The 24,352-nt window shown below is 50.9% G+C and overlaps 1 protein-coding gene across 1 annotated transcript in view; it reads right to left on the reverse strand.

Annotated features, from left to right (window-relative positions):
- NOL6 (nucleolar protein 6) overlaps positions 1-24,352 on the reverse strand; it is a 175,110-nt gene that overhangs the window by 48,101 nt on the left and 102,657 nt on the right. The window contains exons 18-20 of the mRNA XM_075328588.1: positions 6,736-6,890; positions 6,466-6,629; positions 5,003-5,155 (exon numbers count right to left, since the gene is read on the reverse strand). Of these exons, the coding sequence (XP_075184703.1) occupies positions 5,003-5,155; positions 6,466-6,629; positions 6,736-6,890 (472 nt within the window). The remainder of the gene's footprint in view (positions 1-5,002; positions 5,156-6,465; positions 6,630-6,735; positions 6,891-24,352) is intronic.

Genomic DNA, 24,352 nt, shown 5'->3' on the forward strand with positions numbered 1-24,352 from the left:
TGCTGAGGAAGGTTCTTAATTTCCTATTGACATTGTAGAGAGCCAAGCATTCACAGATCCATGTGTGTGGCATTCAGTCATAGGCTTTCCTATAGTCAATCCAGGCTGTGCTGAGATTGGTCTGTCTGGATCTTGAGTCTTGAGCGACTGCTCTATCCACTAGTGGCTGGTGCTTAGAGCCTCTGGTGTTCCCAATGCCTTTCTGAGCTGGATTCATGTACTGATTCATATGGTTCTGTAGCTTGGTGGCTATGATGCCTGACAGGAGTTTCCATGTCGTTGTAAGGCAGGTTATTGGACGATAGTTGGATGGAATTATTCCTTTTCAAGGGTCCTTCATGATCAGCACTGTTCTTCCCTGTGTTAGCCAAGCTGGGTGGTGGCCTGCTTCTAGCAGTTGGTTCATCTGTTTTGCCAGCCGTTCATGTACTGCTGTCAATTTCTTTAGCCAGTAGGTGTGGATCATGTCTGGGCCAGGTGCTGTCCAGCTCTTCATGTTCTTGATGCGCTCTTGGATGTCTACTTCTGTGATGGTAACTGGTTCTTGTTCTGGGTGGTTATTGTGTTTCACTCTCAGATCTTGCAGCCACTTTGCAGTGGTGTTGTGTGTTTTTTCCTTCTCCCATATGTCCCTCCAGTATTGTTCAGTTTCTGCTATCGGTGGAATTGCTGCTACTGTGCTGTTATTCTGCAGCTGGGAATACACCTTGGATGGTTCTTTGGAGAACAAGGCATTTATCCTCTTGGCCTCAGCTTCTCTAGTGTATCTCCCTGGTCTTGCAGCCAGTGATGTAAGCCTTTGTTTTGCAGTCTCTAGGGCTTCAGATGGAGTCAGGACTTTGTACTTGTTCAGCTTGGTCTTATTCTTGATATTTACACCCTTCTGTGCTTCTGTTAGTTGGCTGACTTCTCTTCGTGTCACCTTGATTTTTGCCTCCAGTCTTCTTTTCCATGGTGGGCACATGCTTCTATTGTTCTTGTTAGTATAGCCAAGCATTTCCAGAATTACTGAGGCAGTGGCATAGATCAGTTTATTAGTTTGTGTTATGGTGGTGGTAGGTATTGATGCGAGTGCTGTATTGGCATCTTCTAGCATACTTTCTGGTGGAATTTCTGCTGAGCCTTGGCAATCGGTCTCTGGGGTTCATGGTATTTAGTTTCTCTATGATTTTCTGTTTCAGATCAGCTGTTGTACCCTCTAGTTGCAGAATTGGATAAGGATTTTCAGTGGGCTGCACATCTCTTCTTCCAGGTCTTCCTGTGGTGTGGATATACAGTGCAGTTGATCTATCTCAAGTTGTGATAATGATATTGAAGCGTTGGGTGACTAGTTGTTTCTCAGTCAATGGACATTCAGGTCTTGTATCCATCCATAGTTTCCTCATACGCTTTATGTATCCCCTCTCATTTGGTCTGCTGTTGTAGTAGCATTTTATCAGATCCAGGTTCTCTTGCCTTGTCCATTTATGGTTTGTTCCAGTAGCCCATTGATCATCAGGTTGTCCTGGTTCCTCAACATCTGACGTGGACCTTGTTAACCCAGGCGACATCCGAACCGGCATGACTCTTTGTTCGTGACACTCTCATGTTTATTGAGGTAGGCATTATAGTGTTAGGGGTCTTGCCTAAGGGCCCCTTACTGGTAGTATGGTGGATGTGCACTTTAACCACTGTGCTATAACAGCCACCAGAAGGTAGGTATTATAGTGTTTAGAGGCTTTTTCCCAAGCTATATGGTAATTTTTTATTTTTATATTATATATATATATATATATATATTTTTTTTTTTTTTTTCCACATGGCAGGGTCAGGATTTGAACCCCAGTCTCCCATGTGGGAGGCAGTGCACTTCACCACTACACTATACCAGCCACTATTGGCGCCCAACTCCATCCATCCATCCATCCATCCATCCATCCACACACACACACACACACATAAATATATATATACACACACACACACCTAGTTCCATCTAGTTCAACCTTCCTCCGCCAATTAGATTTAGTCATTAAGTCATGTACAACCGACAATGTTGTGTATGGAGGAAATCATCCAGCCCTGATACATAAGCTGTTATAGTATCATCATTACTACCTCTTGTGGTCGGCATTCCACAGTCTGACTGCTCTAACTGTAAAGAACCCTTTCCTATTTAGCTGCTGGAATCGCTTTTATTCCACGCATAGTGAATGACTCCTGGTCCCTAGTATTGTCTTTGGCAGGAAAGAAGGGAATTTTGTTTACTTACCGTAAATTCCTTTTCTTCTAGCTCCTATTGGGAGACCCAGACAATTGGGTGTATAGCTTCTGCCTCCGGAGGCCACACAAAGTATTACACTTTAAAAAGTGTAACCCCTCCCCTCTGCCTATACACCCTCCCGTGCATCACGGGCCCATCAGTTTTGGTGCCAAAGCAGGAAGGAGGAAACTTATAAATTGGTCTAAGGTAAACTCAATCCGAAGGATGTTCGGAGAACTGAAACCATGAACCAAAAGAAACGATTCAACATGAACAACATGTCTACACAAAAGAACAAGGGGGGAAGGGGTAACGTGTGTCATTAAGGCGCTTAGTAAAGCGCTTGTCCGGAAATGCTCGGTGCTTCTGGACCGCATCCCTGAAGTTGGAGTGATCGAAAAACGCACTCCGTGTACGTTTGGGAAACCTAAATTGGTGTTTCTCCTGCTGTGAAGCTGACTCCTCTATCAGTGGAGTTGGAGGAGAAAGTTCTAGCACCTGGTTGATGGACGCTATAAGGTCATTTACTATTGCGTCTCCTTCAGGTGTATCAAGATTGAGAGCAACGTCAGGATCAGAGCCCTGATCTGCCACCTCCGCTTCATCCTCCAGAGAGTCCTCATGCTGAGACCCTGAGCAGTGTGATGAAGTCGAGGGAAGTTCCCAGCGAGCCCGCTTAGTCGGTCTGGGACTGCGGTCCGTGTCGGAGTCCTCACCGTGGGACCTAGGAGTCACCCCAGGAGCACTATGCTGCGCCGACCGAGGGGGGCCTGGGGGCAATGATTCAACAGTGCCCGGGGCCTGTGTTACCGGTCTGGACTGCAAAGCTTCTAGTATCTTAGCAGACCATTTATCCATAGACTGAGCCATGGATTGTGAAAGTGACTCAGAAAGTTTCTCTGCCAACACTGCAAACTCTGTCCCTGCCACCTGGACAGTGGGGGCCGGTGGTTCTACCTGGGCCGAGGGTCCCACCAGTGCCTGAGGCTCCGGCTGAGTGAGTGTCACAGGGGCCGAGCATTGCACACAATGAGGGTAGGTGGAACCTGCAAATAACATAGCCGCACAAGAGGTACAGGTTGCAAAATAAGCCTGTGCCTTGGCACCCTTGCTTTTTGCGGACGACATGCTGTTGTCTCCTCTTAGAGCAATCAGTGAGGGTATATAGCCAAAAGCAAATAATGCGGCCGAACAGAGCAAATGTATACAATATATGGATATATATATACACTTCGGCACCCAGGGGGGCCAGCACCTGGTAAGCGGTGCGGCTTACCGACCGCCCACAGCGGTTGTGTGTCCACCAGATTCCCTGCCTGGGCCTCCCAGAGCTGTGGAGCTCAGTCTGAAGTTCTCCACCGGCAGACGTAATGATAACAATGGCTGCCGGCGTTCTCAGAGGAGGAGGGAGCCGTGGGCGTGCCTCAGAAAGTGCGGGAATCTGGTGCCCCACAGTGCTCAGTGAGGGGGGAGGAGGATACCTAAGTATGCTCCAGCCCTCACCGCTGACGTCCAGTCTAGCGTCCCGCCCTTACCCCTGACTGGCAGGCCCGAGGGCGGGAGTATGTGGTACTAGGCCGCAGAAGCCGGGGACTAAATTTAGTAACGCGGCCGGCAAACAGGCGCGGTCGGCGCGGTAGTCCCGGCGACACAAAACACACAGCAGCCGCTGCAGCGTCTGTTACACAGGCGCTCTATGCGCCGTCCCCAAGGGGACACAGAGTACCTCTGAGAAGCAGGGCCTGTCCCTGATGATACCCGGTCTCCTGTCCGTCAGATTCCCCCAGGGGCTGCGGAGGGAGCCCGGTCCCAGTGCCTGGTGACCGGTTAGGATCCCACTTCTCCCAGAGCCTCTAAGGGATGGGGAAGGAAAATGGCATGTGGCTCCAGCCTCTGTACCCGTAATGGGTACCTCAACCTTAACAGCACCGCCGACCATAGTGGGGTGAGAAGGGAGCATGCCGGGAGCCCTGTTAGGGGCCCTCTTTTCTTCCATCCGATAAAGTCAGCAGCTGCTGCTGACTAAAATGTGGAGCTTGCGTGGATGTGTGCCTCCTTCAACACAAAGCAAAAAACTGATGGGCCCGTGATGCACGGGAGGGTGTATAGGCAGAGGGGAGGGGTTACACTTTTTAAAGTGTAATACTTTGTGTGGCCTCCGGAGGCAGAAGCTATACACCCAATTGTCTGGGTCTCCCAATGGAGCAACAAAGAAAAGTCATGTGCCAGTCCTTTGTATATAATACAAGGATATTGCATGGATTTCTGTGGGAACTGATCTTGCTTTGGGGACATGGCAGGGGCATTGATCACCTGATAAATCGATTGTCCAATGATAAGAGATGATGACACATGAGTCTGACAGACATACTATAAATTTGTCGGGAAAAAAAAATGGCATCAATCTACACCTGCTCAAAGCAGGCGGAGATTTCAGTTTCTGGCACACAGAGAGCCAAAAATGTGCCACTTTTTTAACAAAGAGCAATAGAAATCATTACTTCCACCTTATAAAGGCTTTACACATCTCTAGTTCATCCTCTTGGCAGGTGCACAGTGTTGAGTCCTCGGCATTCGCCTTCCCAAAAATGACACTAGAGAGCTGACGGGCATCAGTAGTGAACCAAGGGAGCGAAAGCGCTGAGGACAGATAGGACGGAGCACAAAAAATTCCATTAATCTTCCATCTCCATTTTTCCAACTTATTTGTATTTTTAGATACAACACGCAGGCGGCTTTCATCTTCGCTGCAGACGTTACCTTGGAGCGGTGAAGGGCACAGGATGCAGGAAGAGATAAGCCACAAGGAGATCCACACACTCCCCTGAGACGCTGTCAGCAAGGAGCTGAGCACTGATCCAGCGTTTGGCAAGACGCGATGTGCCACCGAAAGCCGGGAGCTGCTGGTGGAGGCTGAGGAGACAAAGAATGAAATTAGGAGTTATCCTCCCATTAATCCAGCAACAAGGAACAAAATTACGTTTTTTTTTCCCCTTTGGCACCAATTTTGCTTTTTATACTTAAATGCATATATATGGGTGTAAAATAATGTTGCAATTTGGTTTCATTAACCCCTTAACGACCGCGGGCGGTAAAATTACGTCCTAGCGGTCATAGTGTTAAAGTCCCCCAGCTGCTGCTAGCAGCCGGGGGAGATCGGCGCACATGTCAGCTGATTATACAGCTGACATGTGTGCCTGCCGGGCAGGAGCGGAATAGTTATCCGCCCATGCCTTTTAACCCCTTATATGGCACTGCCAATAAGGGACAGCGCCATTATAACCGCGATTGAAAAAAAGTTTTAAAAAATAAAAAACCTAAAAGTTCAAATCACCCCCCTTTCACTCCGTTAAAAATTAAAGGGTTAAAAAAAAAAATAAAAAATATACACACATTTGGTATCGCCGCGTTCATAAACGCCCGATCTATCAAAATATAAAATCAATTAATCTGATCGGTAAACGGCGTAGCGGCAAAAAAATTCCAAACGCCAAAATTACGTTTTTTGGTCGCCACAAATTTTGCGCAAACTGCAATAACAGACAAACAAAACATAGCATCTGCGCAAAAATGGTGCCATTAAAAATATCAGCACGAGACCCAAAAAATAAGCCATCACTGAGCCATAGATCTCAAAAAATAAGAACGCTAGAGTTTGTGGAAAATGGCGCAAAACGTACACCACTTTTTTTTGTCTGATTTTTTTTTTTAAAACCCCTTAGATAAAAGTAAACCTATACATGTTTGGTGTCTACGAACTCGCACCGACCCGAGGCATCTCATCGACACATCAGTTTTACCATATAGTGAACACTGTGAATAAAATATCTCAAAAACAATAGTGCAATCGCAGAAATCCTCATATTAAACATGACAGGGCACACCTGTGAAGTGAAAACCATTTCCAGTGACTACCTCTTGAAGCTCATAAAGAGAATGCCAAGAGTGTGCAAAGCAGTAATCAAAGCAAAAGGTGGCTACTTTGAAGAACCTAGAATATGACATATTTTCAGTTGTTTCACACTTTTTTGTTAAGTATTTCATTCCACATGTGTTAATTCATAGTTTGATGCCTTCAATGTGAATCTACAATTTTCAGAGTCATGAAAATAAAGAAAACTCTTTGAATGAGAAGATGTGTCCAAACTTTTGGTCTGTACTGTATGACAACCATATCTGTGCCAGTGTGTGTGTGAGGCCTGGATTGATAGTCCCATGCTTACCCGTGTAGGGTGCTTGTCAGATGTGGCAGGTGAATGGTTTCCAGCTCGAGCTGGATGGATTCTTCTGTGTCGCGCGACTTTACCATTCCCTCTGGAGTGACAAACTCCTTCATCAGCTGCGGCTCCCTGTGATAGGCCACCTGAAGGCGAAAAACGTAGCCATCCTGGAGGGGAAAAAAAAGAAAGTTGCAAATAAAACTATATAAATAAATCACAGACAAAAATTTGATGAAGAAACGGCGGGAAGGAGAGCATCGAGGATTGACGCACCTTGTAGACGTCAGTGTAGGTGGTGGTAGGTTTGCACTGTAAATCGTGCTGGCCTTTTAACAGTTCTGCCAGCCGGACCTGGAAGGCGGCCTTCACACGCTTTATGGCCTCTTTATCGTTAGGCCATTTCCCACTTCCTTCCATGTGACAAATCACTGCAGAGAAAAGATAGAAAATACAGATCGTGAGTATAAAAAGGTTTCATTTCCAGCGACTTTGCTATAATGTTTCCTAAACTTTGAGAAACTTCATCTCACTTAGGAAAGGCCCTGCCCCTCTGCTCCTGCTCTCCTGTCTGCCAAACAGCCTACAACCATAACTAAGAGGCCGCTTTTGGGTTCAGCATAGGCAAAATACTAGAAAAAGGTGCAGTGCATTCTGGGAAATGAAGTTCCAGTCCCTATAGTGCTGGCAGAATATTGATGACTACAAACCACCCACTTTAAAAAGGTGAGTTACAGAAAATGAGAATGACGACAGTTCCTGCACTAAAAGCAGTTTTAACAAGTTGTGGGGGATGAGAGCGGCAAGACCAGGCTTTATTGTGAAAGGACAGGAACACTTTACCCTTAAAGGGATTGTCCACTGCTCGGACAACCCCCTCCTAAACTAGAACCTCTATAGTCATCTCTGGTGACGGATCTCTGGGGATTTGTATGACATTATTTGCAATTTCTTTGGGCGAAACGGACATCTGGAAGAAGTGACTGCTGCTGCTCTCCGACTACCTCCGCATCTCAGTGTCATCCAAAGGAAGTCAGAGCAAAGCAGCCGCCGATTGGCTGCAGGACTCACATGATAACGTCACACAAGCCCCGGGATAACGTCACACAAGCCCTGGGAGATCCAGGGATAACATGAGACACAGTGAACGAAGAGGGGTTTTTCGAGCACAGGACAACCCCTTTAACCCCTTCATCCCTTCCCCACCCCGCTCTGGCAATTTTCCATTTTTCGTTTCTTCCTCCCTTTCTTCGAAAAGCCATAACTTTTTAATTTCTTTCGTCAATATAGCCATATGAGGGCATATTTTTTGCGGGACAAGTTGTACTTTTGAATGACACCATTTATTCTGTCCCATAATGTACTGAAAAACGGGAACAAAATTCCAAGTGCGGTGAAAATGCAAAAAAAAAGAGAATTTTGTTTACTTACCGTAAATTCTTTTTCTTATAGTTCCGTATTGGGAGACCCAGACATTGGGTGTATAGCTTCTGCCTCCGGAGGACACACAAAGTACTACACTAAAAAGTGTAGCTCCTCCCTCTGAGCTTATACACCCCCTGGAGAACCAGATCTAGCCAGTTTAGTGCAAAAGCTGAAGGAGAATAGCCACCCACAAGTAAAAACAGAGCAAGAACCGGAACAACCGGAGACTCTGTCCATGACAACAGCCGGTGATAACACGCGGAACAAGAACCTTCCAACAGGCAACAGGGAGGGAGCTGGGTCTCCCAATACGGAACTATAAGAATAAGAATTTACGGTAAGTAAACAAAATTCTCTTTTTCTTTATCGTTCCTATGGGAGACCCAGACATTGGGACGTCTCAAAGCAGTCCATGGGTGGGAATAAACAGAAAAACTAAGAAGTAGGCGGAGCCTAACTTCACAAATGGGCGACAGCCGCCTGAAGGATGCGTCTGCCCAAGCTCGCATCTGCCGAAGCATGAGCATGCACTTGGTAGTGCTTCGAGAAGGTATGCAGGCTAGCCCAAGTGACAGCCTGACAGACTTGCTGAGCCGTAGCCTGGTGCCTGAAAGCCCAAGAGGCACCGACAGCTCTGGTCGAGTGTGCCTTCATCCCCGGCGGGGGAGGCACCTGAGAACACTGGTAGGCATCCGAAATGGTCGACTTCATCCATCGGGCTAAGGTCGGCTTAGAAGCAGAGAGGCCCTTGCGCCGACCTGTGGTTAGCACAAAAAGAGAGGTGCACCGCCTAAGAGTAGCGGTGCGAGATACATAGATCCGGAGAGCACGCACCAGATCCAGAGTATGCAACGCTTTTTCAAAGCGATGAACAGGAGCCGGACAAAAGGAAGGTAGGGTAATGTCCTGGTTAAGGTGGAAAGGAGAAACCACCTTAGGGAGAAAGTCCGGAGTTGGACGGAGAACCACCTTGTCTTGATGAAAAACCAAGAAAGGTGACTCCGAAGAGAGCGCAGCCAAATCAGAGACTCTCCTGAGGGAAGTTATGGCCACTAGAAAGACCACTTTCTGTGAAAGACGAAATAAAGAAACCTCCCTAAGAGGCTCAAAGGGGGGTTTCTGCAAAACCGTGAGAACCAAATTGAGGTCCCAGGGATCCAAGGGCCGCCGGTAAGGTGGAATGATGTGAGACGCGCCCTGCATGAAGGTGCGGACCTGAGCCAGCCGGGCGATACGCCGCTGGAACAACACTGACAGAGCCGAGACTTGTCCCTTGAGAGAGTTGAGGGACAGTCCCAGCTGCAGACCGGACTGTAGAAAAGACAGAAGGGTCGGCAAGGAAAAAGGTCAAGGAGGATGGCCAGAAGAGCGACACCAGTACAGGAAAATTTTCCAAGTCCTGTGATAGATCTTGGCAGAGGAAGACTTACGGGCCCGAGTCATAGTGGAGATGACTTCAGGGGGAATACCAGAAGCCGTCAAGATCCAGGACTCAAGAGCCACGCCGTCAATCTGAGAGCCGCAGAATTCTGGCGGAAAAACGGACCTTGTGAGAGAAGGTCTGGACGGTCCGGAAGATGCCACGGCACCTCTACGGACAGATGGAGCAGGTCTGGGTACCAAGCTCGCCTGGGCCAGTCCGGAGCAATGAGGATGACTCGACGGCCCTCCATTCTGATCTTGCGCAGAACTCTGGGCAAGAGAGCTAGAGGGGGGAAACACGTAGGACAGACGAAACTGGGACCAGTCTTGAACCAGAGCGTCCGCGGCGAATGCCTGAGGATCGTGGGAGCGAGCCACGTAAACCGGAACCTTGTTGTTGTGACGGGATGCCATTAGGTCCACGTCCGGAGTGCCCCACTTGCGGCAGATTGACTGAAACACTGCCGGATGAAGGGACCACTCGCCACTGTCCACGGTTTGACGGCTGAGATAATCTGCCTCCCAGTTTTCCACGCCTGGGATGTGGACTGCGGATATGGTGGACTTGGAGTCCTCAGTCCATTGAAGGATGCGTTGCACCTCCAACATTGCCAGGCGGCTGCGTGTCCCGCCTTGGTGATTGATGTAGGCAACCGCTGTCGCGTTGTCTGACTGGACTCGGATGTGCTTGCCCGCCAATAGGTGGTGAAAAGCTAGGAGAGCCAGAAGCACGGCTCTGGTTTCCAGCACATTGATCGAGAGGGCTGACTCAGACGGAGTCCAAGTGCCCTGTGCTCGGTGGTGGAGACATACCGCTCCCCAGCCGGATAGACTGGCATCCGTGGTGAGGATCACCCAGGACGGGGCCAGAAAGGAGCGCCCCTGAGACAGAGAGAGGGGCCGAAGCCACCACTGAAGAGAGCTCCTGGTCTGTGGCGACAGAGCCACTAACCTGTGCAAGGAGGAAGGCCGCTTGTCCCAACAGCGGAGAATGTCCAGCTGCAGTGGACGCAGATGGAACTGGACAAAGGGAACAGCCTCCATTGACGCCACCATCTGACCCAGCACCTGCATCAGGTGCCTGATGGAATAACGGCGGGGACTCAGCAGAGAGCGCACCGCCAGTTGGAGGGACTGCTGTTTGATTAAAGGCAACTTCACAAGTGCCGGCAGAGTCTCGAACTGCATCCCTAGGTACGTGAGCCTCTGGGTCGGAGTCAGAGTGGATTTGGGCAGATTGACAAGCCACCCGAATTGGGCTAGAGTGGCGAGAGTGAGCGAGACACTCCGCTGACAGTCTGCGCTGGATGAAGCCTTGACTAGAAGGTCGTCCAGGTAAGGAATTACTGCCAACCCGTGGAGGTGCAGAACCGCAACCACTGCTGCCATGACCTTGGTGAATACCCGAGGGGCCGTGGCTAACCCGAAGGGGAGAGCCACGAATTGGAAATATTCCTCTCCGATTGCAAAACGTAGCCAACGCTGGTGTGAAACTGCAATTGGCACATGCAGATAGGCATCTCTGATGTCGATGGATGCCAGGAAATCCCCTTGGGTCATTGAGGCAATGACTGACCGCAGAGACTCCATGCGAAAATGCCGCACCTGAACATGCTTGTTGAGAAGCTTGAGATCCAGGATGGGCCGGAAGGAACCGTCCTTTTTGGGGACTAGGAAGAGATTTGAGTAGAACTCTCTGAACTGTTCCCGGGCGGGAACCGGTACAATTACTCCGTTGGCCTGCAAGGATGCCACGGCCTGAGAGAAGGCGGCGGCCTTGGAGCAGGGGGGAGTTGACAGAAAAAATCTGTTTGGCGGGCTGGAAGAGAATTCTATCCTGTAGCCGTGGGAGATGATATCCCTTACCCACTGATCGGAGACGTGTTGAAACCACATGTCGCCAAAGTGGGAGAGCCTGCCACCGACTAAGGACGTTGCTGCCGTGGACAGATAGTCAAGAGGAGGCTGCCTTAGTGGCAGCAGCTCCTGCGGTCTTCTGTGGACACGCTTTTGTGCGCCAGTTGGATTTTTGGTCCTTGGCTGAGTTAGTGGACGAGGCCGAGGGCTTAGAGGACGACCAGTTGGAGGAACGAAAGGAACGAAACCTCGACTGATTCCTGCCCTGGACAGGTTTCCTGGGTTTGGTTTGTGGCATGGAAGTACTCTTCCCGCCAGTAGCTTCCTTAATAATTTCATCCAGCTGTTCACCGAACAGCCTGGACCCAGCAAAAGGGAGTCCAGCAAGGTACTTCTTTGAAGAAGCATCTGCCTTCCACTCTCGAAGCCACAAGATCCTGCGGATAGCGAGCGAATTAGCCGAAGCCACCGCAGTGCGGTGAGAAGCCTCCAGCATGGCAGACATGGCATAGGATGAAAAAGCTGAAGCTTGGGAAGTTAAGGTAACCATTTCGGGCATAGATTCCCTAGCGAGGGAATGCATCTCCTCTAGAGAAGCAGAGATGGCTTTGAGAGCCCACACTGCTGCAAAAGTCGGGGAGAACGAGGCCCCTGCCGCTTCATATACAGATTTGGCCAGAAGGTCAACCTGGCGGTCAGTGGAATCCTTAAGAGAGGTGCCATCAGCCACTGATACAACTGTCCGGGCTGAGAGTCTAGACACCGGGGGGTCTACCTTTGGTGAATGAGCCCACTCCTTGACCACCTCAGGTGGAAAGGGAAAGCGGTCATCAGAACCACGCTTTGGGAAGCGTTTGTCAGGACAGGCCCTAGGCTTGGTCACAGCGGCCTGAAAACTGGAGTGGTTAAAGAACACACTCCTTGTCCTCTTAGGCAAGGTAAAGTGGTGCTTTTCTGCCAGAGAGGGTTGCTCCTCTGATACTGGCGGGTTGAGATCCAGTACTGAATTAATGGACGCAATCAAATCACTAACATCTGAGTCACTCTCGGACAGATCAATGGGGCACATGGAGTTAGCCTCCGAGCCCCCTGTAAAGGCATCCTCCTCGTCCTGCGAGTCGGCTTCTGAAAAAGAGACGCGGGACGAGGAAGGAGAGGGAGCCCTGCGTCTCCTCTTAGGAGGACGGGGTCTGGGACCAGATGATGAATCCTCTGTGAGCTCCGGTCCTGAGAAAACTCTAGCAGCAGAGGCTCCCTGTGAAGGGGGCTGATGCATGTTCAGCAAAGTCCGGGACAGCTGTCCCATGGAGTCGGTAAAAGACTGGGAGATAGACCTAGATAAGGATTCTACCCAAGCCGGGGGTTCAGCCACAGTAGCCGGAGTAGCCGGAGAGACCACTGGGGATGCGATTCCAGGCTGAGGCATCGTCAGGTTAGAGCAGGCATCACAATGTGGATAGGTGCTCGGTTCAGGCAGTATGAGCTTACATGCAGCGCATACTGAATATAGCTTTGGAGCCTTGCTCCTCGTGTGAGACATGCTGCTGGAGTGGGGGCTCTGCCAGAGAATGACCCCCAGAGAGTATATACAGAGGTCCACAACCAAAGGTTGTGGCTTACCAGACCGCTGGAGCGGTGTTGTGTGCCCTCCAGATCCTGAAGCCCGGACCCCCAAGCACCTCAGCAGGGATGCTGCAGACCAGTGCTGATCGCAGGGAAAAACGCAGAGAAAATGGTGCCGGAGTGAAGAGAGGGGGCGGGACTCACTCTGAGAGCGGGATCTGGAGGGCCAAAGAGACTTACAGGGGAGGAGACATGTACCCAGAGAGGAGTGTCCCTCCCCTGTGCAGAACGGCCGCTGGGCGGAGCCGCGCTGTCCCTCTGCATGAATGACATGCGAGGGCAGTGAAACCGAAAGTAGGCCTCCGGCGAAGCCGGGGCCTAAATTTGAGCTGTGCGGCTGGCGCGCAGGCACCATCGGCGCGGTTCTCAGGCGACAGCCAGAGAACCCGCCGGAAATGTCATAAAAATCACTCAGCACACTCTCCCACAGTAATAAAGTACAGGGACCCCCAATATATAAACGTCTCAGGTACTTAGCTTGCTGAGACGCAGGGTTCCAAGTCCCTGGGGATGAGTGCTCCAGTCCAGCAGGATCCTGAAGGGCTGCGGATGGAGACCGGTCTCCTGCCAAGCATGGAGAACCGTGCTGGCTCCCATTTCAAGCCAGAGCCCAGAGGGATGGGAGCACGGCATGTAAGGCTCCAGCCTTGAAATCAACCTTAACAGCACCGCCGACACAGTGGGGTGAGAAGGGACATGCCGGGGGTCCAGGCTTGGACCCGCTTTTCTTCAAACTCTTTCCAAAAATCAAAAATCAGATGAGAATGCATGTGTGGATGTATGCCTCCTGAACACAAAGCGATAAACTGGCTAGATCTGGTTCTCCAGGGGGTGTATAAGCTCAGAGGGAGGAGCTACACTTTTGAGTGTAGTACTTTGTGTGTCCTCCGGAGGCAGAAGCTATACCCCAATGTCTGGGTCTCCCATAGGAACGATAAAGAAAGTGCAATTGCGCAATTCTTTTTGCTTTTGTTTTTTTTTTGTTATTCACCCTGTTCACTAAATGGTAAAACTGATGTGTCAGAATGATTCCTCAGGTCAGTACGAGTTTGTAGATACCAAACATGTATAGATTTACTTTTATGTAAGCAGTGAAAAAAAAGTTCAGACTTTTGTCAAAAAAAAAGAATTGCGCTTTTGTCGCCATTTTTAGAGACCCGCAGTGTTCTCATTTTTCGGGATCTGGGGCTCAGTTACGGCTTATTTTTTTCCTCCTTGAGCTGACGTTTTTTAATTATACAAGAAAAGTGTAGATGTGATGTTTTGATCGCCTGTTACTGAATTTTAATGCAATATTGTAGCGATGAAAAAAAAAATGTAATTTTGGCGTTTGGGATTTCTCACTACGCCGTGTGCTGATCAGATTAACTGATTTTATATTTTAATAGATCGGGCATTTCTGAATGCGGCGATACCAAATGAAGGGAATTTTGTTTACTTACCGTAAATCCCTTTTCTTCTAGCTCCTATTGGGAGACCCAGACAATTGGGTGTATAGCTTCTGCCTCCGGAGGCCACATAAAGTATTACACTTCAAAAAGTGTAACCCCTCCCCTCTGCCTATACACCCTCCCGTGGATCACGGGCTCCTCAGTTTTGGTGCAACAGCAGGAAGGAGAAAACTTATAAATTGGTCTGGGGTAAATTCAATCCGAAGGATGTTCGGAGAACTGAACCATGAACCAAAAGAACAATTCAACATGAACAACATGTGTACACAAAAGAACAACCAGCCCGAAGGGAACAGGGGCGGGTGCTGGGTCTCCCAATAGGAGCTAGAAGAAAAGGAATTTACGGTAAGTAAACAAAATTCCCTTCTTCTTTGTCGCTCCATTGGGAGACCCAGACAATTGGGACGTCCAAAAGCAGTCCCTGGGTGGGTAAAAGAATACCTCAATAACAAGAGCCGAAACGGCCCTCCTCTTACAGGTGGGGAACCGCCGCCTGAAGGACTCGCCTACCTAGACTGGCGTCTGCCGAAGCATAGGTATGCACTTGATAGTGTTTCGTGAAAGTGTGCAGACTAGACCACGTCGCTGCCTGACACACCTGCTGAGCCGTAGCCCGGTGCCGCAATGCCCAGGACGCACCCACGGCTCTGGTAGAATGGGCTTTCAGCCCTGAAGGAAGCGGAAGCCCAGAAGAACGGTAGGCTTCGAGAATCGGTTCCTTGATCCACCGAGCCAAGGTTCACTTGGAAGCCTGCGAACCCTTACGCTGGCCAGCGACAAGGACAAAGAGCGCATCTGAACGACACAGGGGCGCCGTGCGAGACACGTAGAGCTGGAGTGCTCTCACCAGATCCAAAGAGTGCAAATCCTTTTCACATTGTTGAATTGGATTAGGGCAAAATGAAGGTAAGGAGATATCCTGCTTGAGATGAAAAGTACATACCACCTTAGGGAGAAATTCCGGAACCGGACGCAGAACCACCTTATCCTGGTGAAACACCAGGAAGGGGGCTTTGCATGATAGCGCTGCAAGCTCAGACACTCTCCGGAGTGATGTAATTGCCACTAGAAAGGCCACCTTTTGCGAAAGACGTGATAAAGAGACATCCCGCAGCGGCTCGAAAGGTGGTTTCTGAAGAGCCGTTAGCACCCTGTTAAGATCCCAGGGTTCCAGCGGACGCTTGTAAGGTGGGACTATGTGGCAAACTCCCTGCAGGAACGTGCGGACCTGCGGAAGCCTGGCTAGACGCTTTTGAAAAAATACGGAGAGCGCCGATACTTGGCCCTTGAGAGAGCCGAGTGACAAACCCTTGTCCATTCCGGATTGGAGGAATGAAAGAAAAGTGGGTAAGGCAAACGGCCATGGAGAGAAACCGTTATCAGAGCACCAGGATAAGAAGATTTGCCAAGACGTGTAATAGATCTTGGCGGACGTTGGCTTCCTGGCTTGTCTCATGGTGGCAATGACATCCTGAGATAACCCTGAAGACGCTAGGAGCCAGGACTCAATGGCCACACAGTCAGGTTGAGAGGGCCACAGAATTCAGATGGAAAAATGGCCCTTGTGACAGCAAGTCTGGGCGGTCTGGAAGCGCCCACGGCTGACCCACCGTGAGATGCCACAGATCCGGGTACCACGACCGCCTCGGCCAGTCGGGAGCGACGAGAATGGCGCGACGGCAGTCGGACCTGATCTTGCGTAACACTCTGGGCAGCATTGTCAGAGGAGGAAACACATAAGGCAGTCAAAACTGCGACCAGTCCTGAACTAACGCGTCCGCCGCCAGAGCTCTGTGATCCTGAGACCGTGCCATGAATGCCGGGACTTTGTTGTTGTGCCGTGACGCCATGAGATCGACGTCCGGCGTTCCCCAGCGGCGACAGATCTCTCGAAACACTTCTGGGTGCAGAGACCATTCCCCCGCATCCATGCCCTGACGACTGAGAAGAAGGGAATTTTGTTACTTACCGTAAATTCCTTTTCTTCTAGCTCCTATTGGGAGACCCAGACGATTGGTGTATAGCTACTGCCTCCGGAGGCCACACAAAGCATTACACTAAAAAGTGTAAGGCCCCTCCCCTTCTGGCTATACACCCCCAGTGGGATCACTGGCTCACCAGTTTTAGTGCAAAAGCAAGAAGGAGGAAAGCCAATAACTGGTTTAAACAAATTCACTCCGAAGTGACATCGGAGAACTGAAAACCATGCAACATGAACAACATGTGTACCCGAAAACAACCAAAAATCCCGAAGGACAACAGGGCGGGTGCTGGGTCTCCCAATAGGAGCTAGAAGAAAAGGAATTTACGGTAAGTAACAAAATTCCCTTCTTCTTCGGCGCTCCATTGGGAGACCCAGACGATTGGGACGTCCAAAAGCTGTCCCTGGGTGGGTAAAGAAATACCTCATGTTAGAGCTGCAAGACAGCCTTCCCCTACGGGGAGGCAACTGCCGCCTGCAGGACTCTTCTACCTAGGCTGGCGTCCGCCTAAGCATAGGTATGCACCTGATAATGTTTGGTGAAAGTGTGCAGACTCGACCAGGTAGCTGCCTGGCACACCTGCTGAGCCGTAGCCTGGTGCCGTAATGCCCAGGACGCACCCACGGCTCTGGTAGAATGGGCCTTCAGCCCTGATGAAACCGGAAGCCCAGTAGAACGGTAGGCTTCAAGGATTGGTTCCTTGATCCATTGAGCCAAGGTGGATGTTGCAGCCTGCGATCCCTTGCGCTGACCAGTGACAAGGACAAAAAGTGCATCCGAGCGGCGCAGGAGCGCCGTGTGGGAATGTAGATTCTGGGTGCTCTACACCAGATCCAACAATGCAAAGCCATTACATATCGATGAAATGGATAAAAGGAAGGTAAGGAGATATCCTGATTGTGATAAAAAGGGGATACCACCTTAGGGAGAAACTCTGGGATCGGACGCAGCACTACCTTATCTTGGTGAACACCAGGAAGGGAGCTGTGGATGACCGCGCTGCTAATTCTGACACTCTCCGAAGAGACGTGACCGCTACCAGAAAGGCCACTTTCTGTGAAAGTCGAGAAAGTGAAAACAACCCTCAGAGGCTCGAAGGGCGGCTCCTAGAGAGCAATTAATACCCTGTGCAGATCCCATGGGTCTGACGGCCTCTTGTACGGAGGGACAATGTGATAATCCCCCTGCAGGAACGTGCGTACCTGAGGAAGTCGTACTAGGCGCTTCTGAAAGAATACCGACAGCGCTGCGACTTGTCCTTTAAGGGAGCCGAGCGACAAACCTTTTCCCAATCCAGATGCAGGAAGGGGGGAAAAAGAAGACAATGCAAATGGCCAGGGAGACACTCCCTAAGCAGAGCACCAAGATAAGAATAACTTCCACGTCTTGTGGGAGATTTTGGCAGACGTCGGCTTTCTAGCCCGTCTCATGGTGGCAATGACGTCTTGAGATAATCCTGAAGACGCTAGGATCTCGGACTCGATGGCCACACAGTCCGGATCAGGGCCGTAGAATTCAGTGGAAAGAACGGCCCTTGGGACAGTAAGTCTGGCCGGTCTGAGAGTGCCCACGGTTGGCCGACCGTGAGATGCCACAGATCCGGGACCACGACCTTACTCGGTCAGTCTGGGACGACGAGGATGGCGCGGCGGCAAGCGGAGCTGAGCTTGCGTAGCACTCTGGGCAACAGTGCCAGAGTAGGAAACACATAGGCTAGCTGGAACTGCGACCAATCCTGAACTAGGGCGCCTGCCGCCAGAGCTCTTTGCTCGTGAGACCGCGCCATGAAAATCGGGACCTTGTTGTTGTGCCGAGACGCCATTAGGTCGACGTCCGGCATCCTCCAGCGGCTACAGATTTCCTGATACCATACTGGGTGCAGAGGCCATTCCCCTGCGTCCATGCCCAGGCGACTGAGGAAGTCTGCTTCCCAATTTTCTACGCCCGGGATGTGAACTGCGGATATGGTGGATGCTCTGTCCCCCACCCACATCAGAATCCGCCGGATTGCCTGGTAGGCTTGGCGATGCGTGTTCCGCCTTGGTGGGCGATGTCTGCCACCGCTGTGGAATTGTCCGACTGAATTCGGATCTGTTTTCCTTCCAGCCACTGCTGGAAGGCTTGCAGGGCAAGATGCACTGCCCAGATTTCCAGAACATTGATCTGAAGGATGGACTCCTCTGGAGAGAGTCCTTGACCGTCTGAGAAGGGAAACGTTCCTTTCCAGGGACGTCGACTCCCCAACCCATTGGCAAAGCATGTCCCATTGAAGTGGACGCAGTGAAACTGCGCAAAAGTGACTGCCTCTGCATGAGGCGTCTTAAGGGGTGTGACTGGCCTTGAAGGAGAGACTGCACCCCCGTCTGTAGTGAACGCTGCCTGTCCAACGGAAGCTTCACTATCGCTGAGGGAGTGTGAAATTCCATGCCCAGATATGTCAGCGATTGGGTCGGTGCCCGATGTAACCTTGAAAAGTTGATGATCCACCCGAAACTCTGGAGAGTCTCCAGCGCCACGTTCAGGCTGTGTCGGCATGCCTCTTGAGAGGGTGCCTTGACAAGTGGATCGTCCAGTAAGGATCACAGAGTGACCCTGAGAGTGCAGGACTGCTCCCACTGCTGCCCTGAACTTGGTGAAAACCCGTAGGGCTGTCGCCAGACCGAAGGGCAGGGCTACGAACTGAAGATGCTCGTCTTCAATAACGAAACATAGCAAACGCTGGTGCTCTGGAGCAATCGGCACGTGGAGATAAGCATCCTGATGTCTATTGATGCTAGGAAATCTCCTTGAGACATTGAGGCAATGACGGAGCGGAGGGTTACATCCGGAACCGCCTGGCCTTCACGTGCTTGGTGAGCAGTTTTAGGTCCAGAACGGAACGGAAAGAGCCACCCTTTTTTGGCACCCCAATCAGATTGGAGGAAAAAAACGTGTCTTGTTCCTGAAGAGGAACAGGGATTACCACTCCTTCTGCCTGCAGAAGAGCATCGGCTCGGTGGGGGGGGGGGGGGGGAAGTTCTGAAGAATCGAGCCGGAGGACGAGAACAGAGCTCTATCCTGTACACGTGAGACACAATGTCTCTCACCCACCGGTCTGTGACCTGTGGCAGCTAAATGTCGCCAAGCGGGAGAGTCTGCCACCAACCGCGGATGCGGAGAGAGAGAGAGCTGAAAGTCATGAGGAGATCGCCTTGGCAGCGGTTCCTCCTGCTGCCTTCCTTGGGCGTGAATGAGCCCGGCCGGAATCTGAGCCCCTCTGAGCCTTTTGATCCCTTTTAGACGAGTACAATTGGGACTTGCCCGAGCCTGGGAAGGACCAACCTCGACTGTCCCCCCAGGACAGCATTACTAGGGTAAGTCGCAATGCAGACATTGCGAGGTTAAGGACACCACCTGCGGCACAGATGTACATGTGCTCAAGACCAGCTGCGCAAGACCAGCTGAAAAAGGTTAGGGTGCCCATACGGCTGCGAATGCCGGAGCAACCGACACGCTGATAGCTTCACAGACAGATTTCAACCAGAGGTCTAACTGTCTGTCAATGGCATCTTTAAGTGAATTCCCATCTCCCCTGCAACTATGGATCTAGCCGCAAGCCTGGAGATTGGGGGATCCACCCTTGGACCCTGGGTCCAGGGCTGCACCACATCAGGGTAAAGGGATAACGTGCATCCTTAATACGTTTGGAGAAAACGTTTATCTGGTAAGCGTGGTGTTTCTGAACTGCGTCTCTGAAGTCAGCGTGGTCAGAAAAAGTACTCAATCTACGCATGAGTACTGAAAAAGGATTTCTCCTGCTGTGAAGCTGACTCCTCCACTGGGGGAGCTGAGGGAGAAATATGCAACATTCCATTGATGGACGCTATAAGATCATTCACTATGGCGTCCCCATCCGGTGTATCCGGATTGAGAGCGGTGTCAGGACCAAAGCCCTGATCAGCTACGTCTGCCTCATCATACAGAGAGTCGTCCTGCTGGGACCTTGACCAGTGATGAAGCCGAGTGTCGTACCCAGCGAGCTAGCTTAGGCTGTCTGGGACTGCCGTCCGTGTCAGAGCCTTCACCCTGGAATGCCTGGGACCCCCCCGGAGTACTGAGTACGTTCCAAATGAGGGTGGCCAGGGAGCATTAATCAAGATTGCCCATGGCCTGTCTGGAGTGCAAAGTCTCCATCCCATGACAATCTCCGTCCCTGTCCCTGGACAGGGTTCACAGGTGGTTTCTTTGGCCACTGCTAGTAGAGACCCCGGCTGACCAAGTGCTACAGGGGAGCATTGCCCACAATGGGGGTCAGTGAAAACCTGCCGGTGGAACAGTATCTGCAGGAAAAGCAGCATAGAAAGCCTGTGTTGCTTTTTTGCTGCTGTATTCTAGTCATCTATGCAATGTACAACATACAAGCATAAACACTTCAGCACATGCAATACAAGCAGCATAGAAAGCCTGTGCCTTGGCACCCTTGCTTTTTTGCTGCTGCTGTCCAGCCATCTAGGAGAATATAGCCCAGAGTAGCGACCGTACAGTGCAATGTATAGCATACAAGCATATATACAAATGAACACTTCAGCACATGCAGTACAAGCAGCCTATAAAGCCTGTGCCTTGGCACCCTTGCTTTTTTGCTGCAGTTGTCCAGCCATCTAGGAGAATATAGCCAAGAGTAGCGACCGTACAGTGCAATGTATAGCATACAAGCATAAGTACAAATGAACACTTCAGCCATGCAATACAAGCAGCCTAGAAAACCTGTGCCTTAGCACCCTTGCGTTTTTGCTGCTGTTGTCTCGCCATCTAGAAGGGCATATAGCCAAAGATAGCGACCTACAGTGCAGTGTATAGCATACAAGCATAAAATACAAATGGACACTTCGGTATTTAGTGGGGTCAGCACTTCAGGTGCTGCTTACCGCCCGCCTATAACGCGGGTGTGTGGTCGCCAGAGCCCTGTGTTGGTTGCCCAGAGCATGTCTCCGTTCCCCAGCTCGGACGGCGTGCAGTAATGGCTGCCGGCGTCCTTCTCCAGCTCGTGTGACGAGGGGCGGGCCGTGGGCGTGCCCCAGCCAAGAGCGGGAAACTGGCGTCCCACTGTGTCCAGTGAAGGGGGCTGGAGAATGCAAAGCAGACTCCAGCCCTCGGCGCTGACTGTCTGTACAGCGTCCCGCCTCTCCCCTGACTGGCAGGGCTGGAGGCGGGAACGAAACGAAAACTAGGCCGCAAAGCCGGGGACTCGAGTAATAAGCGCGGCCGTCCATGTGCACGGCCAGCGCGGAAGTCCCCGGCGCACCACAAGTCCCAGCCGCGCCACAGTGTAAAAAACACCCAGCAACGGCCGGCGCGGCAGTTCCCAATACATAAAGTCACTCAGCAAAGCTGTAGTGACTAATAGCACGAGCGCTCTGCGCTGGTGCCCCCGGCGCACTAACACTCCCAGCAATGCTGGTGTGTGTGCGCGCGCTTGCCCGGGGACACAGAGTACCTTAATGTAGCAGGGCCTGTCCCTGACGATACTCAGCTCCATATCCAGCAGGTTCTCTGGGTCTGTGGATGGAGCCCGGTCTCAGTGCCTGGAGACCTGTAAGATCCCACTTCACCCAGAGCCCTGAGGGGGGATGGGGAAGGAAAACAGCATGTGGGCTCCAGCCTCCGTACCCGCAATGGGTACCTCAACCTTACAAACCGCAAGTGGGGTGAGAAGGGAGCATGCTGGGGGCCCTAGTATGGGCCCTCTTTTCTTCCATCCGACATAGTCAGCAGCTGCTGCTGACTAAACAGTGGAGCTATGCGTGGATGTCTGACCTCCTTCGCACAAAGCAGAAAACTGGTGAGCCAGTGATCCCCACTGGGGGTGTATAGCCAGAAGGGGAGGGGCCTTACACTTTTTAGTGTAATGCTTTGTGTGGCCTCCGGAGGCAGTAGCTATACACCAATCGTCTGGGTCTCCCAATGGAGCGCCGAAGAAAATCTGCTTCCCAGTTTTCTACGCCCGGGATGTGAACTGCGGAGATGGTGGAGGCTGTGGCTTCCACCCACTGCAGAATCCGCCGGACTTCCTGGAAGGCTTGACGACTGCGAGTGCCGCCTTGGTGGTTGATGTATGCGACGGCAGTGGCGTTGTCCGACTGGATACGGTTCTGCCTGCCCTCCAGCCACCGCTGAAAAGCCAATAGGGCTAGATACACTGCCCTTATTTCCAGAACATTGATCTGAAGGGAAGACTATCGGAGTCCAGGTTCCCTGAGCCCTGTGGTGGAGAAAAACCGCTCCCCACCCTGACAGGCTCGCGTCCGTGGTGACCACAGCCCAGGTTGGGGGTAGGAAGGATTTTCCCTGCGATAGAGAATTGGGAAGGAGCCACCACTAACTAATATGAGAATGCATGAGTGGATGTGTGCCTCCTTCCACACAAAGCATAAAACTGAGGAGCCCGTGATCCACGGGAGGGTGTATAGGCAGAGGGGAGGGGTTACACTTTTTAAAGTGTAATACTTTGTGTGGCCTCCGGAGGCAGAAGCCATACACCCAATTGTCTGGGTCTCCCAATGGAGCGACAAAGAAATGTGTATTTATTTATTTATTTTTTCAATGTGGTAAAGGGGTTGATTTGAACTTTTAGATTTTTTTAGTTCTTTAAAACTCATTTTTTATTGATTTTAATAGTCTTTTGGGGGACTTTATGGCTGCACTGTCCAATCCCTTCTGCTGATCAGAACGATGCTTCAGCATTAGGGATGATCGAATACCGCAAATATTCGGCAAAGCCCATTTTCGCCGAATAGGTCGCCACTATTCGACGATTTGCGAATATTCGATGTGCAATGTAAGTCTATGGGAAAACCGAATAGTTACCGAATAGCAACTATTCGGGCTTCCCATAGACTTACATTGCACATCGAATATTCGCATAGTCGCGAACTATTTGGCAGATATTCGCGAAGTCGAATATTGCCGAATATTTATGATATTTCATCATCCCTATTCAGCATCACTCCAAACAGCAGAAATGCTGCTCTCTTGTGAGTGCCGGCTTGCACAGGAAACAAGTCATGGCAGCGACAGGGATGATCTGACCCCACAGTGCCATGACAATCCACTGGTACCCCATGATCGCGTCACGGGGCTGCCGATGGCGGCTGGGAACAGCGCGATCCTCATTGGAGCGCGTTTAATTGCGGTGCCAGAGTTTGACAGCGCAATCTAAGGGGTTAACAGGCGAGGGTGAATCCAATCCTCCCACGCCTGTTAGCCATACAAGTCTACTGCTCATGTGCAGGGATGACCACAGGCTCAGGAGGGGAGATGACCTAGGACATATGTCCTAGGTCAAGATGTTTAAAAAAAAAAGAAGGGAATTTTGTTTACTTACCGTAAATTCCTTTTCTTCTAGCTCCTATTGGGAGACCCAGACAATTGGGTGTATAGCTTCTGCCTCCGGAGGCCACACAAAGTATTACACTTTAAAAAGTGTAACCCCTCCCCTCTGCCTATACACCCTCCCGTGCATCACGGGCTCCTCAGTTTTGGTGCAAAAGCAGGAAGGAGGAAACTTATAAATTGGTCTAAGGTAAATTCAATCCGAAGGATGTTCGGAGAACTGAAAACCATGAACCAAAAGAACAATTCAACATGAACAACATGTGTACACAAAAGAACAACAGCCCGAAGGGAACAGGGGCGGGTGCTGGGTCTCCCAACAGGAGCTAGAAGAAAAGGAATTTACGGTAAGTAAACAAAATTCCCTTCTTCTTTGTCGCTCCATTGGGAGACCCAGACAATTGGGACGTCCAAAAGCAGTCCCTGGGTGGGTAAAAGAATACCTCGATAAAAAAGAGCCAAAAACGACCCCCTCTTACAGGTGGGCAACCGCCGCCTGAAGGACTCGCCTACCTAGACTGGCGTCTGCCGAAGCATAGGTATGCACCTGATAGTGTTTCGTGAAAGTGTGCAGACTAGACCAGGTAGCTGCCTGACACCCTGCTGAGCCGTAGCCCGGTGCCGCAGTGCCCAGGACGCACCCACGACTCTGGTAGAATGGGCTTTCAGCCCCAAAGGAAGCGGAAGCCCAGAAGAACGGTAGGCTTCAAGAATCGGTTCCTTGATCCACCGAGCTAAGGTTGACTTGGAAGCCTGCGAACC

The sequence above is a fragment of the Anomaloglossus baeobatrachus genome, chromosome 1 (assembly GCF_048569485.1).
Source record: "Anomaloglossus baeobatrachus isolate aAnoBae1 chromosome 1, aAnoBae1.hap1, whole genome shotgun sequence".
In the NCBI taxonomy this organism is placed as follows: domain Eukaryota; kingdom Metazoa; phylum Chordata; class Amphibia; order Anura; family Aromobatidae; genus Anomaloglossus; species Anomaloglossus baeobatrachus.